Source organism: Podarcis liolepis (assembly GCF_965112155.1).
Source record: "Podarcis liolepis genome assembly, chromosome: 13".
Classification (NCBI taxonomy): domain Eukaryota; kingdom Metazoa; phylum Chordata; class Lepidosauria; order Squamata; family Lacertidae; genus Podarcis; species Podarcis liolepis.
The window spans coordinates 9,823,837-9,840,080 of NC_139573.1; the positions used below are offsets into that span (position 1 = coordinate 9,823,837).

A 16,244-nucleotide genomic window follows, 5' to 3' on the forward strand; every position below is an offset into this window, starting at 1 on the left:
AGAATCAACTTCCGCAGTCACTTATGGACACACCGTTAAGACCATCTTCATGGAAGATAATCTTACTCAGCTACCAGTAATCACCAAAGAATGTACAACAGGTAGTCCACTGATTTCAGAACTTTATGCCAGAAATTGATTTGGCATTTATTTGACATTTTTCACACACTGTATTCACCCATAGATGGTATCCCATCCTTGCAGTGTTATTGGGAGGCAAACCAAAGGCCTGATATTCATGTTCAAGCTGATGTCAGTCCTATTCCAAATCACCTTGGGGACTTGCGAAGTCCAACACACTGTCTAAATCCAGCTCTCAAGGCATCTTGGACCTGTCTATTTCTCAGGCAGTAAATGAATGGATTCAGAAGAGGGGACACAATCGTGTTAAGAACAGCCACCCCTTTGCTGAAGTCCAAAGTACCAACACCTTTTGGTTTTATGTACATGAAAATGCAGCTGCCATAACTGAGGGAGATCACTATGATGTGAGAAGCACAAGTAGAGAATGCCTTCTGCCTCCCTGTGGTCGAAGGGATGAGCATGATGGTTGAGACAATGCGTATATAGGACACAATTGTTATGGCCAAGGTCCCAAGGACAGAGAGCAAAGCGATGAGGAAACTGAGGAGTTCAAATAGAGACGTGTTTGCACATGAAAGTTTCATCAGTGGCCCACTATCACAGAAAAAATGGTTGATGGTGTTTGGACCACAAAAGGGCATCTGAAAAAGGACAACTATTGGAACCATAATGAGTGACAACCCCCCTAGCCAAGAGCAGAGTACCAGCAGTGAGCACAAGTGATCATTCATGATGGTTGGGTAGTGAAGAGGGTTGCAGATGGCCACATACCTGTCAATGGACATAACTGTCAGCAGAAGGAACTCTGTGGTACCCAGGACAAAATACAGAAAGGACTGTGTGAAGCAAGCAGGCAAAGAGATGGTCTTCTGTCCGATGGCCATGTTGATCAATGTTTTAGGAATGACAGAGGTGGTGAATCCAATCTCCAGGACTGCAAAGTGTCGAAGGAAGAAATACATTGGGGTGTTGAGATGGGGACTCACCTGAGTGATTATAACAATCACAGCGTTCCCAGTTATTGTCAAAAGATACATGAGAAACAGAAGGGTGAAAAGCAAGATTTCAACTTGCCGGTTGTCTGTAAAGCCCCGAAGTATGAATTCTCTCACCATGGTGCTGTTCCTCATTTTGGGCACATTCCTACAACTAAAGTGAATAGAAATCATTCATTAGTATCAATGTTTTATAAACTATACTAAGCAAGTGTTGTTTTTCCTTTTCTGGCAATCAAGTCCACAGTGCTGTGAATAATAAGGCGTGTTGTATACTTCACGCTCAGGTCCCAAGTAGAAAATGGTACATTAAAAAGGAATTTTATTTAATATTCCATAAACAGGAACACAAACATATTTGTGACGGAAATAAGGCAATAAATTCTTTTAATATAATTCTCTCATTTTTGACACAGGATGTAATTTTATAGCACATCATTTGGAATACCTTCTCTAGGTAGAAAGACCCACACCGTCCCTTCTTTAAACACTTCTGGGACAAGGAAAAATATAACTTGGGAGAGACCCCTCTACCTGCTAGTGAAAATTTACAGTCTGAAAATTTGTATGTACCACATTCTGTCATTAAGAAGTACACAATGGAAAAGTGGACATTGAACTGTCTAAGGTAGAGCAAAATGCCTGATTTATGGTTGACAATAAGAATTATAAACAGATGAGGGAATCCTCTGCGTGAAAAATCTCTGACCATTTTCCTGTTGCTCGCCACTGAAGAGATGAAAGAACTGAAAGTAAACCAACCATTACTCCAGCAATGGAAAATAATTTCTTGTGAGGTAAGATATGCTGGCTGTGATCATAAGGCAGAAATAGTAAGGCAGACTGAGTTGCTAATAATATTCAAAACATCAAAAGCATAAAGAATGGCAAAGGTACCTTTGGATCGCCCAGTGATGTCCATCAAAGCAGCAGGTATGAATATTTCCTCTGGTTTTATTCCCAAAGCCTTTCTCATGAATGCGTATGTAGCCACAAGACAGTGGAGGTTTAGGACCAGAGCTTTCCTTCTTCTGGTTGGGCTACCTTCCCAGGTGGATGAGTCCCATCTGCCGCTCAATTCCCTCTACAACACATGCAGTCACCACCTTCTTGACTTTTGGATCCACTGTTGGTCTTATCTGCTCAATCTACCAGAACCTGTCTTCACATGAAGGGGAAATTTCTAACTCCTTGAGGATTGAAGCCCATTGGCTACCCTCACTTGTTTAGCCAGCCAGTAGAAGCCATTTCCCTTATAGGAGCCACAGGTGAGCCGAGGGCGGAGTGGGAATCAAAGGTGGATAAGCTTATAGGCACATAGGCAAAAAAGAAAACAATAAAAAAATTAGGAGCTCAAGATATGGGTTTCAAGCCATCTACATTCACACTCAAAAGTCAGTTCTGAGCTAAATACACACCTCTTGCATTTCACATTAACCGGAGGATATTCACATTACTGTATTTTCTTCCCACTCCCGGTTTCTGGAAGTTTTGCATCTACTTTATTCCTTCTGTGGAATAAAAACAAGGTCTTAACTACACAAGAAGAACCCTGATGAATCAGGTCAGTGGCCCTCAATCGCAACTGGCAAAAATATTACTGCCTCCAACCATGCACATCTATTCCAGTAAAGTGTTTTAAGTTTATAGAAGCAGATCAGGGAGCTGCCCTATACAAGGTCAGACTTTTTCTCCATCTAGCCCAGTGCTTTGCAAGTTGAAGGGCAATGGCCCTCAAAGCTCTTATCTGGGGGTCTTTAACGTCATCTGCTTCCTGATCCTTTTAATAGGAAGTGGTGACTATTGAATCTGGGGCTGCGGATGTAGGGAAATTCTGCAATCTAATTCATGGGGAGTTATTGATCAGAGGACACACTTCTCTGAATTCTGCGATACATTTTCAGTTCAAAGCACAAGATGGATATTTTGCACAGGCAGAAGAACTTGTCCTAGGAGTATAACTTTTTGGACTCCGCTTTTAACTAAGAATTCTTATTCTCTCCCCTTCCTCTCTCATGAGCCCATGGAGGCTAGCAACTAAAAGTGAAACATTCAAATAAAGTTAGAACCACAGTACAAAATACATTACAATACAGAATACAAATTTTCTGGTGAGTGGTGCCTATATCCTCCATGCCTTCAAGAAAATCCCCCCTTCCGTACCTCATAAAACAAGCCCTGCAAATTTTATGTCATGCATTTCTCCACCTTCACTACAATGAAGAATCTTATGATATGCAATGGTACCCATTCTGTTTCTTAAGCAGAAAGTGCAGATTTGATGCTTGAGGGTGGCCTTTTCTAGGCAATGGTGAGCCCCAAGCCAGCATTCACCACAAGATCTATTAGCTCTAATTTTGTCAGAATACACCAAGGAGGACTTTAGCTTTGCTTCCCAGAAGAGCATTAAAAAACATCTGATGAAAGAGGCTCACATCACACGACCACAAACTAGACCATAAGGGACAAGGTATGCTTATGTGGCTACCATGTGGCTACTATGTGGCTGATTATTATTCTGTGAACTAGAGTTGAAATCATTTTGCTCCTTCTCACCGTCTCCTTTCTCCTCTGAGTTTCGATCTCTGATATTGGCTGGGATATCCCATGAATATTTTGCCGAAGGTTCACTGAGCATTTATTTATATATTTATTGCCTTTCTGCCTCACCTTTCTTTCAAGGACCTCAAGATGGTGCACATCGTTCTAACCTTCCCAAATTGTCTTCCTAATAACCCTGTGAGGTGGAGCAGGCTGAGGTTAATTTTCTGTACCAAGGAACCCAGGGAGTTTCATCGCTGTGAGATTTGAACCCTGAACTTTCAGGTCCTAGTCCAACAGTCTAAACATTCTAACCACCACACCACGCCATAGGTGTGCTTTTTAGCCAATGAATTAGTCTGCATATCTGATAGCTGCCATTTGACGCTTGACTGCGTTTGAAAGCCACCATGGAACACTAATTAATAATTTGTCTGAATATCAAAAAGGCTCAGTCTGAATTGTGCCAACTTGTGCTGTTAAAGGTTCAAAATGTTATACAGTCAGGTAGACCTGAATCTGTCTGTAGCTGTTTTATGCGTACCACCACCATCCCATTCAGAGTAGCCAAACTGCAACCACACTTTGAGGAATATGTAAGGATTTGATGCCCCAAACCCCTTTGCAAAATTGAGGCAGTTCTCAAGCAACTTTTCGGTAGCAGAGCATCTGTTTCTGGATACAGAAAGTACCAGCTTCCCAATCTGATAAGATTGGTCCATCCAGCTCAGTATTCTATACAGTGGTACCTTGGGTTACAGACGCTTCAGGTTACAGACGCTTCAAGTTACAGACTCCACTAACGTGAAAGTAGTACCTCGAGTTAAGAACTTTGCTTCAGGATGAGAACAGAAATCACATGGAGACAGCGGGAGACCCCATTAGAACGGACCTCCAGAACAAATTAAGTTCTTAACCCAAGGTACCACTGTACTGAGTAGCAATGAACCCTCTGGGATTTGAGGCAGGGGTTTCTCTTTCAGCCCAAACTGGAGATACCCAAGGTTGTAATTATGTATGAAAGAACAGCAGCCAGAATCCTGTACACGCAGAAATGGAAAGAAGGAGAAGAACCAACCAAGAAGGAATGGCTTCAAAGGTTAATGGACTGTGTGGAAATGGCAAGATTGACAGCAAAAATAAAAGAGCTAAACTGAGAGATAAAAGAGCTGAACTGTTCACGGAAGGGTGGAGACCCGTTGGGGAGTGTGGCGATCACACAGGGTCCCCGGACGTTTGACGGCCTATTGACCCTGTGCCACCACTGTAATTGCTTTCTCTGCTGCCACCAACCCGTTTCTCACGGGTACACACGGAGTCCAGTCAGTTGTTAACATTAACAAATAATCAAGTTTATTTTATAGGCATGAACAAGCTTATGGTTTCAGATAATTTTTCTTGGCAGTTTCTTAATCTTAGTTCCTTAACTGTCCTATTCGTTCCTAACAACTTCAAACTGATTATCCCAACTAACTATCTGACTCCACCTAACAATTCCCCTCTCTCTCACACACAACACAACTCGACCAACCACAGACTATTCCTCCCTCTTCCTTCTCCAACTCCCAACTCTCAACTGACTTTCACACAACTCCCACTCTCACTCTAACTCCCCCTACCAGTTTCCACTGGCCAATCACATCACACTCATTTTAATCCTTTCCTTATGACCCACGTAGGCGGCAAACGCCACAGGGAGTATTTGAAGAACTGTTACAGTCAAATTAAAATGAAGGCAGGGTTTGAATTATGAGCAGCAGGTAAAAGAGGATTGGGAAATAATCCATAACGAATTGGGGGGGAAATGTTTAAAAGTACTTTCCCCCAAAAAAACCTAGAGTGCTGGGGATAATTCAGACAGAAATTCCCAAGTGTCAAAAAAAAAAAAAGGTTATTTATGTAGGCCATGCTGCAGGCCACATTTTTTAGGCCAAAAATGGAAAACAAGTGAGGTCCCAACTAAAGACGAATAGCAACTTAAACTGATGGAACATGTGCAACTTGCGGACCTAACATATAGAATGAGAGGACAAGAAGAACATTCGTTTAAAGAAGACTGGAAAATGTTTATTGAATATACGAGGAGAAATTGTGTACACTTGAAAACATGGGCAGCATTAAGATAAATTCAATAGTGTAAATAAGTTTGATGGATGTTGTCAGGGGTTCAGGAGCAGAGGCAAGGGCAAGGGAGGAAACAGAGAGCGAGGGGGAGGAGGCAGAAGAAAAGATGAATGATGACGATGACCCGAGATCTCCGAGTCTTTCCAGTGAATCAGAAGATTCACAGAAAGGAGCACCAGTGGCCAGGGCAAGGGGGGAGCCTAGGGGGACACCCCAGGAAGAAAGGGCCAGAGGGGGCTCAGAGGGGAGCAGTTGGAAATCGGGACCAGCGTCACCAACAGAGAGCAGGGGAGAGGAAGGGCGCCAGGGATCAAGCGCTGGAAGCTCACAACAGGAGGGAGGGCACGAGTCAGGAGTGGCCACACCTCCATCGGGGAGCGAAGAAACGGTCAGACGGAAAGTGGAAGGTTGGGCGCGCGCGCCAAGTTCAAATGTACAGGAAGGTGGCGCAGTAAGCAGCCCGGAAAGGGAGCCAGGTCCTAAAGCCCGGCGCAAGGAGACAGGAGGGTCCGGGGGGTCAGCGTCAGAAGAATCCCAGAAGGAAGAGACCCCGGGGGGCAGAGGGACCCAGAGAAGAACAGTCAGGCGGAAAAGGTGGAGTAAGGCTAGGGTATTAAGTTGGTGTACAGGGGGCGGAGACTCAGACGGAGCTTCGCCGGTCTAACCCTTAAGACGTAGAGTTGCGCGCAGCAGCTTGAGAATGGAAACTGTAACTCAATAAAAGACTTTTACAAGTGACCGCTGGCTAGCGTGATCCTCCGTGAGCTAGGATCTGGAAGCAGCTCTGACAGATGTAATAATGGAATGGTGAATGGTTTAGTTTATTTACAATATGCAGGGATTTATGATGTGCAAAATAAACCATGGAACGAGAAGAAGGGAAGTCATTGATATTTTAAGGCTGTTTATGTTTATTATGATGTTAGAGATAATTACAAATAAGATAAGAAAGACTTCAGAAATACGTGGGATAAAAATTGGAGCGAAAGAATACAAATTGAAAGCTTATGCTGACGATCTTATGCTGTCTTTGGAGGACCCAAAAGAGAGTGTCAGTAAGGTGTTAGATTTGTTAGAAGAATTTGGAAAACTATCTGGTTTTAAATTAAATAGAACAAAAACTAAAATGATTAAAAATGTGAAAGAGGAGGTTAAAAATCATCTTGAATCACAGACTGGAATTAAAGTAACCAAAAAAGTAAAATACCTTGGAATCTGGTTAACGACAAAGAACATTAATCTGATGGAAGATAACTATATAACCACATGGAAAGAAATAAGGAAGGACTTAGATACTTGGAACAGAATAAAACTCTCCTGGTCGGGAAGAATGGCGGCAATAAAAATGAGTCTACTACCGAAACTGCTATTTCTATTTCAAAATATACCGATAATTAGGGGAACTTCAGTAATCAAGGATTGGCAGAAAATACTTTCTAAATTTATTTGGCAAGGAAAAAGGCCTAGAATTAGATTCAAATTACTTACAGATCAAAGAGATAGGGGAGGATTTGCAGTTCCAAATTTAAAGTTGTATTATGAAGCCTCGAGCCTTTGTTGGGTCAAGGATTGGATTGTTATAAAAAATAAAGATCTGCTAGATTTAGAAGGATTTAATATAAGATTCGGTTGGCACGCTTACCTATGGCGTAATAAGGGAAAGATCCATAAAGGATTTTCCAACCATGTTTTTAGAGGGCCACTGCTGGAGGTGTGGGAAAGGAACAAAAAATTACTGGAACAGAATACCCCTTGGTAGCTATCGCCAATCGATATCTTGACAATAAAAAAAAACAAACATTGAAGGAGAAAGATGGACCTACGAAGATTTACTAGTAAAAACAGAGACTGGTTGGAGGATTAGGCCATATGAAGAAATAAAGAACAAATTGACAGGTTGGATCCAATTTCACCAAATCAATTCTATCTGGACCGAGGACAAAAAAAAATGGGATAAGTGAGAAAAAATCTAGATTCCAGATTGAAATACTAGAAAGTAAAACAAAACTCCTATCGAAAATGTATAGCCTGTTGCTTGAATGGGACACCAAGGATGAAGAAGTAAAAGAGGTAATGGTGAGATGGGCAATGGACTTTGGGTATAATATAGAGTTTGATAAATGGCAGACACTATGGAATAAAGGTATGAGATTTTCGGCATGCACAACACTCAGGGAAAATATGTATAAAATGATGTACAGGTGGTATGTAACGCCCATAAAACTGGATAAAATATATAAAATTGGTGACAAATCATGTTGGAAGTGCAAGGTCAAGGAGGGTGATTTTTATCATATGTGGTGGCTGTGTGAACCTATCAAGAAATTCTGGGAATCCATTTACAATGAACTAAAAAAAATATTAAAATATACCTTTATAAAAAAAACCCAAAGCCTTTTTGCTGGGGATAACTGGAGAGGAAATCAAAAAGGAAGATCAAACACTTTTTCAGTACGCGACAGTGGCTGCCAGAACACTAATAGCGCAGAATTGGAAGACACCAAAAATCCCAACTATAAATGAGTGGCAATCCAAACTATTTGATTATTTAGAACTGGCAAAAATGACACAGAAAATAAGAAATCAAAAAGACACAAAGTTTAATAATGATTGGAATAAATTTATGGCATACATGGAAACAGAGGTAAAAAATCTAAAAATTACAGTAGGTGCGATATAACACTTGTGATGCAAAGAATGGTCTGAGGAGAAGAAACTGCAGATAGAAAACCTTTATAACACATTCCGATACCGAGACGAAGGGAAGTCAGTTAATGTTATGTGTTTTGTAGTTAATGTAGTTAATCTGTTGTTGTCTGTTGTTGTCCTATGTTAATTTTTTATGTATTCTTTTTAGTGTGAATGTGTTATGTATGTCTTTTTTGTTTGGTTTAATGTATGAAAATCAATAATAAAAAAAGATATTTTAAGGCTGTTTAAATGAATATTCTAAATTATAAAACAAAATGCATATATATATATATATATATATATGCAGGTTTTGGTGTCTTCGGGTGTCTTCCCGTGTAAGAGTTGGGGTGTCTAGGCGACGTTTCGACGAGGTCTCACTCGTCATCTTCAGGCTGGTGCTTTCGGCTTCTTGTTACTGGAACAGAGCAGGATCTCAGTGTTTGAGTTCCTATAAATACTGTTGAGGGGGTGTGGTGTATAGCCTCCAACGTTCTGGGCAGAGAGGAGGTTCCCAGGTTAGTGTGCCTTTTCTTCTTTTGTTCCTTAATTACTTGAGGGATATCTTGAGTGATTTCTTGAGTGATATTCTGAGTACCACTTAGGTGGGTCATTAGGTGTGGATTAGTTGCTAAAGCTTTCGTGTCTTGACCTCTTGAGCTTGTGAAGAGTTTTTCTGAGAAGATGGCTGTACTGCACTTAGTTGTGCTCTGGCTTGGCTTCGTGTATAGGGGCGAGCTGTGGTTTTGTGCCCTGTGCCAGCCAGATCTGTGTAGGGATTGCAGGGGGGTGCAGCATCCGGAGGTGCCACTATGGTTTGGTTACTGGATGGTGTCTGTGATTTATCTGTGGAGAGGGTCTGGGTTTGGGTCTGGTGTGGTTGATTGGTGATGGCGTTCTGTGTGCCTCTGGTTCTGGTGTCGGTTTTTGTGGGGAGGGCTAATTTCCAGATGTCTGGCAGGCGGGACGTGTCGTCACGCTTGTTCATGTTGTGAGGGTGTTTCTCTATCTCGATGGCTTCCATGATTATTCTCTTGTGGTGATGTTCCATGTTAAAGAGCAATTTGGAATCTGCAAAATTAATTTCGTGTCCTGTTTCTTTCATGTGTTGGAAAAGAGAGGAAGTTTTTTCTTCTTTTTTGACGGCATTCTTGTGTTCTGCGATACGTGCATTTATTCGTCTGTTTGTTTGTCCAATGTACGTGGCTGGGCAGACTTTGCAGGGTATTTAAAATAAACAAACAAACAGACGAATAAATGCACGTATAAACAAACAAACAGACGAATAAATGCACGTATCGCAGAACACAAGAATGCCGTCAAAAAAGAAGAAAAAACTTCCTCTCTTTTCCAACACATGAAAGAAACAGGACACGAAATTAATTTTGCAGATTCCAAATTGCTCTTTAACATGGAACATCACCACAAGAGAATAATCATGGAAGCCATCGAGATAGAGAAACACCCTCACAACATGAACAAGCGTGACGACACGTCCCGCCTGCCAGACATCTGGAAATTAGCCCTCCCCACAAAAACCGACACCAGAACCAGAGGCACACAGAACGCCATCACCAATCAACCACACCAGACCCAAACCCAGACCCTCTCCACAGATAAATCACAGACACCATCCAGTAACCAAACCATAGTGGCACCTCCGGATGCTGCACCCCCCTGCAATCCCTACACAGATCTGGCTGGCACAGGGCACAAAACCACAGCTCGCCCCTATACACGAAGCCAAGCCAGAGCACAACTAAGTGCAGTACAGCCATCTTCTCAGAAAAACTCTTCACAAGCTCAAGAGGTCAAGACACGAAAGCTTTAGCAACTAATCCACACCTAATGACCCACCTAAGTGGTACTCAGAATATCACTCAAGAAATCACTCAAGATATCCCTCAAGTAATTAAGGAACAAAAGAAGAAAAGGCACACTAACCTGGGAACCTCCTCTCTGCCCAGAACGTTGGAGGCTATACACCACACCCCCTCAACAGTATTTATAGGAACTCAAACACTGAGATCCTGCTCTGTTCCAGTAACAAGAAGCCGAAAGCACCAGCCTGAAGATGACGAGTGAGACCTCGTCGAAACGTCGCCTAGACACCCCAACTCTTACACGGGAAGACACCCGAAGACACCAAAACCTGCATTCCTGTACCCGTGAAAATCTACGAAAGCAAATATATATATATATTCCACGTGGTGGAAAAAACCACCAAATCCAAAATAAAAGCCTCTCCTATCAGTGAAGAAATCCAGCTAAGAATCATCCCCAGAGAAAAATCATCCAGATGCCCCAAACTCTACGGCCTCCCCAAGATACACAAAGAAGGAACACCACTCAGACCAATAGTCAGCTCCATAGGCTCACCTCTACAAAATCTCGCTAAATTTCTCGCTAAGCAACTTCAGCCCTATGCAGAATCCATCTCTTCACACGTTACAAACTCCTTCCAGTTCATAGAAACAATAAAGAAGCAAAACCTACATCCCGATGACCTACTTGTGAGCTTCGATGTTGTATCTCTCTTCACACAAGTGCCCATTAATGAAGCCTTGACAGCCATTCAAAACAAATACAATCCCCCCGAATACATCCTGGACCTGACCAACCACTGCCTAACCAACACGTACTTCATCCACAATGGACAAAGATACAAACAGATAGAAGGAGCACCTATGGGATCACCCCTCTCACCGGTCATCGCAAATCTGTACATGGAACACTTTGAAACCAATGCTTTAGACAAGTCAGAACACAAACCCAAACTTTGGCTCAGATATGTTGACGACACCTTTGTAATTTGGCCACACGGGAAAGAAAAACTAGATAGCTTCCTCACACATCTCAACAGCCTACACCCCAAAATACAATTCACTATGGAAATAGAAGCCAACAACCAGCTTCCCTTCCTTGACGTCCTAATCTACAAAAAACCTGATGGCTCCCTAGGACACACTATCTACCGGAAAAAAACACACACCAACCGCTACTTACATGCTCAATCACACCACCACCCTGCACAAATAAACTCCGTAGCCAAGACCCTCATCTCCAGAACCAAACGCCTGGCTGACAAAGACCACTTGACAACTGAGTTACAGAATCTCTCAAATGTGTTAATCGCCAATGGATACCAGCAAAACAGGGTTAAGAAGCTAATCCAAAAAGAAACACCCCCCAAAAACCAAGACACGGAAGAAAACAATGGCATGGCCCTCCTTCCTTATATCAAGGGCACTACAGATAAAATTAGCAAAATCCTCCATAAACACAATATCAAAACAGCCTTTTGCACCAACCAAAAAATAGCCAATATCCTCAGAAACCCCAAAGATAAAATCCAGTTGGAAAACCAAGGGGTCTATGAAATACCCTGCAAAGTCTGCCCAGCCACGTACATTGGACAAACAAACAGACGAATAAATGCACGTATCGCAGAACACAAGAATGCCGTCAAAAAAGAAGAAAAATCTTCCTCTCTTTTCCAACACATGAAAGAAACAGGACACGAAATTAATTTTGCAGATTCCAAATTGCTCTTTAACATGGAACATCACCACAAGAGAATAATCATGGAAGCCATCGAGATAGAGAAACACCCTCACAACATGAACAAGCGTGACGACACGTCCCGCCTGCCAGACATCTGGAAATTAGCCCTCCCCACAAAAACCGACACCAGATCCAGAGGCACACAGAACGCCACCACCAATCAACCACACCAGACCCAAACCCAGACCCTCTCCACAGATAAATTACAGACACCATCCAGTAACCAAACCATAGTGGCACCTCCGGATGCTGCACCCCCCTGCAATCCCTACACAGATCTGGCTGGCACAGGGCACAAAACCACAGCTCGCCCCTATACACGAAGCCAAGCCAAAGCACAACTAAGTGCAGTACAGCCATCTTCCCAGAAAAACTCTTCACAAATTCAAGAGGTCAAGACACGAAGGCTTTAGCAACTAATCCACACCTAATGACCCACCTAAATGGTACTCAGAATATCACTCAAGAAATCACTCAAGATATCCCTCAAGTAATTAAGGAACAAAAGAAGAAAAGAACACTAGCCTGGGAACTTCCCCTCTGCCCAGAACTTTTGAGGCAATACACCACACCCCTCTACAGTATTTATAGGAACTCAAACACTGAGATCCCGCTCTGTTCCAGTAACAAGAAGCCGAAAGCACCAGCCTGAAGATGACGAGTGAGACCTCGTCGAAACGTCGCCTAGACACCCCAACTTTTACACGGGAAGACACCCGAGGACACCAAAACCTGCATATATATATATATATATATATATATATATATGAATTATGAGCAGTGGAATGAAAACACTGATAAGTGAAATAGAGAATAATTGTATTAGATAAAAGTATGTTATATAAAGCAGTAGGTATAAGGTGGGAATAAAAACATGGAGTTAAGGATGGGAAGTCAAAATTTTAAGAAAAATATATATTGAAGTTTAAGTAAATTTGTAAAATTTTGGGGAAATCAGTAAAAAAAAATCAAAAAGAGATGTCTGAGGTTGAACTTCAGACCTTCTTCATACAGAGCAAGTGCTCCACCCCTGAGTTAGGGCCCTTCTGTAATAAATACAATACAGTCAGGCTACATAGCTTTACTTGTTTTATTTATTTCACATTTTTCATACTTCAAAAAATCTGTTCTATGTGATTTACTTTCAAAAAATGTTACAAAAATGCAAAGAAAGATTACAAAAATTCCATATTTTAAAGCTTCTCGGATGGCAGGTAAATAGGATCCTCTTAAACACCAGTGTAAATTGAAACAGCTGACATGGACTAGTGGTGGACCCTAGGCTCTCAAATTTCAGTAGCACCCAGTGTGATGCCAAAATTCTGTGTTCTCCCATCTCTCACATCATTCCATTCTACATCATGTCCCACTGTGGTGCCCCTGAGGCTCTGCACCCTGTATGGCAGAACAAGTTGTGCTCCCCTAAATCCACCTCTGCATGGACCATATTAGACATTCTCTGACATACAACATCAGTCTCTAATTGATATTCACCCCTGAAAGAAATCCAGCGAATGCAAGCTTTTCCAATTTGCACCAAAGTTGATCTCTTATTTTCATGTGTGATTTGAGGTCGGTTCTATTCCCTTGTCCTAGAAAATCCAACAAGCGCCTTAAATCCAGCCTTCAGGGCATCCTGGAACTGTCTGTTCCTCAGGCAGTAAACAAAGGGATTCAGAAGAGGAGACACAACAGTGTTCAGAAGAGCCACCCCTTTGGCAAATGCGAATTCATCTGTGCCTCTGGGTTTAATGTACATGACAATGCAGCTGCCGTAAGTGATTGAGATCACTATGATGTGAGAAGCACAAGTGGAAAAGGCCTTCTGCCTCCTTGTGGTTGATGGGATGCACAAAATGGTGAAAATAATAATGGTATATGAGACAATATTTATGGTCAAGGTGCCAAGGAGACAGAGTATAGCACTGAAGAGAAACACGAGTTCCAGGAGACTTGTGTCCCCGCATGCAAGTTTAATCAGTGGTTCAATGTCACAGAAAAAATGATCTATAGCATGTGGGCCACAAAAGGACAATTGAAGTAATGTAATTGCAGGAGCCATCATGAGCAAAAATCCTCCAGCCCAAGAGAAGAGCAGCAGCACTGAGCAAGTTCGATGATTCATTATGGTTGAGTAGCGAAGAGGGTTACAGATCGCCACATATCTGTCAATGGACATGACTGATAGCATAAGGAACTCTGTGGCTCCCACACTCAGGTATAGATACACCTGTAGGAAACAACCAGGTAGAGAGATAGTCTGTTGGCCATTGGCCATATTGCCCAATGCTTTCGGAAGGACAGTGCTGGTAAATCCAATCTCCAAGACTGCAAAGTGTCTTAGGAAGAAGTACATTGGGATTTTGAGCTGTTGATTCACAAGTGTGATTGTGATAATCACAGTGTTCCACATTATTGTCAGAATGTACATGCCAAGCAGGAGAGTAAAAAGGGAAATTTCAACTCGTCGGCTGTCTGTAAATCCCAAAAGTGTGAATTCTCTCACCATGGTGTTGTTCCTCATTGTTGGCACTTTCCTAGAAGTAAAATGAAGAGAAATGAAGAGTCTGGATTCAATGTCTATAAATGATTTTAAATTCAAGTAGCTGTTTGTTTGTTCGTTTTGCCATCAGGTCTCTGCTGTACAGTTGCTAGGAGATTGAATAGGTGATTTGCTGGAACAGACCTAGATCCATCTATAGTTTAGATGCTAAGTCATGTCCATTCTTACTTAGCCTCTAGAACTTTGTAACCAGAATTGTGATGCCTCTTCTACACCACTGTTTTCCCCCCTGACCACAACCTCTCAACCTGCTTTTCAGTTAAGTCAGAATCAGAATGCTTTCCTCACATCTCTCTCATGCCATCTAGTTTGGCCATACCCTGGCTCATCGCATGCAATTTGATAGCAAAAGACACAGTGCAGACACAAAAATACCTCTTTTAAACAGTGCTTTAAATAATCATATGCTTCACAATTAGTTACCAAGAAAGAAAACAAGAACGTCCTATTTTCTATGCAGTAACTGATGTGATTTTGGATCACAATATTTAAATACAAGTTTAAAGTCATCTCCATTGACACTCAATAGTAAATTATCAGCAAAGGCCAAAGATTTATGCAATCTGAAGAGAAACCAGAGTAAACGACACACCTCTTGCACTTCACATTAACGGGAAGATCATAGAATCATAGAACTGGAAGATGATAGAATCATAGAATTGTAGAGTTGGAATTGACCCAGAGGGTCATCTTGTCCAATCCTCTGCAATGCAGGAGGCCCATATGGACATTGAACCCATGACCATATTCCTCACAATGGACTGAGCTCCTGTTGCTCTGTCCCAGCTCCTGCCAACCTAGCAGTTCGAAAGCATGCCAGTGCAAGTAGATAAATAGGCAGCGGGAAAGTCCATGGCGTTTCTGGGGGCTCTGGTTTCCATCAAGGTGTTCTGTTGTGCCAGAAGCGGCTTAGTCATGCTGGCCACATGACCCAGTAGCTGTCTGTAGACAAATGCAGACTCCCTCAGCCTGAAAGCAAGATGAGCACCACAACCCCATAGTCACCTTTGATTGGACTTAACCATCCAGGGGTCCTTTACCTTTTACCTTTACCTTCTAACCAACTGACCTGTCTGAAATGTTCACATCCATTTTTTTCCTGGTTTCCAAAAGTTTTGCATCTACATTCTTCTCTCTGCAAAATAAAAGCAAGGTCTTAAGAACACAGGAACATAAAACCATAACAATGTTAGAATAGGCTACTGGATCAGGGCGATATGTACAAATTCAACATGGAATGAATAAAGGCCCATCTATGGCTACCTGGGACCTTCTGCATGCAATATATGCTCTGCCATGGAGCTATGACCTCTCAGGTCCAATGAAGGAGAGACCTTCTCTTGCTGTCTAAGCAAAATCAAAGGACCATAACCATATTCTCAGCAATCTGCATTCCAGCAATCTCTGCAATGTTATTACCTGGCTATCTTCATGGTACCCATTCAGGTCCTTGAGCAGATAGTGCAAAGGATATTCAGTCTTTACTTCTTAGATGCAACATATTATAGGCAATGCTGCAGCTTCATGTCCCTAAGCAAGCATTTAGCGCAACAGATATTAGCTCTTAGTTCATCATCATGCTCTAGGGACCTTCACTTTGGTCCCTGAAGGAGCAGAAAAGCCACTTAACTTTTGATCTTTTTTTATCTTATTTACAGCAGGGATGGGAAGCAAAATAAAGGGAT

General features: G+C 42.0%; 2 protein-coding genes across 2 annotated transcripts; both read right to left on the bottom strand.

The window, feature by feature from the left end:
• Positions 1-269: 269 nt before the first annotated feature.
• On the bottom strand, positions 270-1,214 carry LOC310692469 (olfactory receptor 6E1-like; the record flags this gene model as incomplete). Its single annotated transcript, XM_083473410.1, has 1 exon — positions 270-1,214. One exon carries the CDS (start codon positions 1,212-1,214, stop codon positions 270-272), a length of 945 nt encoding a protein of 314 aa, XP_083329536.1.
• Positions 1,215-13,575: 12,361 nt separating this feature from the next.
• LOC310692471 (olfactory receptor 6C74-like) lies at positions 13,576-14,520 on the bottom strand (the record flags this gene model as incomplete). The annotated part of the gene is made up of 1 exon (XM_083473417.1): positions 13,576-14,520. One exon carries the CDS (start codon positions 14,518-14,520, stop codon positions 13,576-13,578), a length of 945 nt encoding a protein of 314 aa, XP_083329543.1.
• Between the last annotated feature and the right edge of the window lie 1,724 nt (positions 14,521-16,244).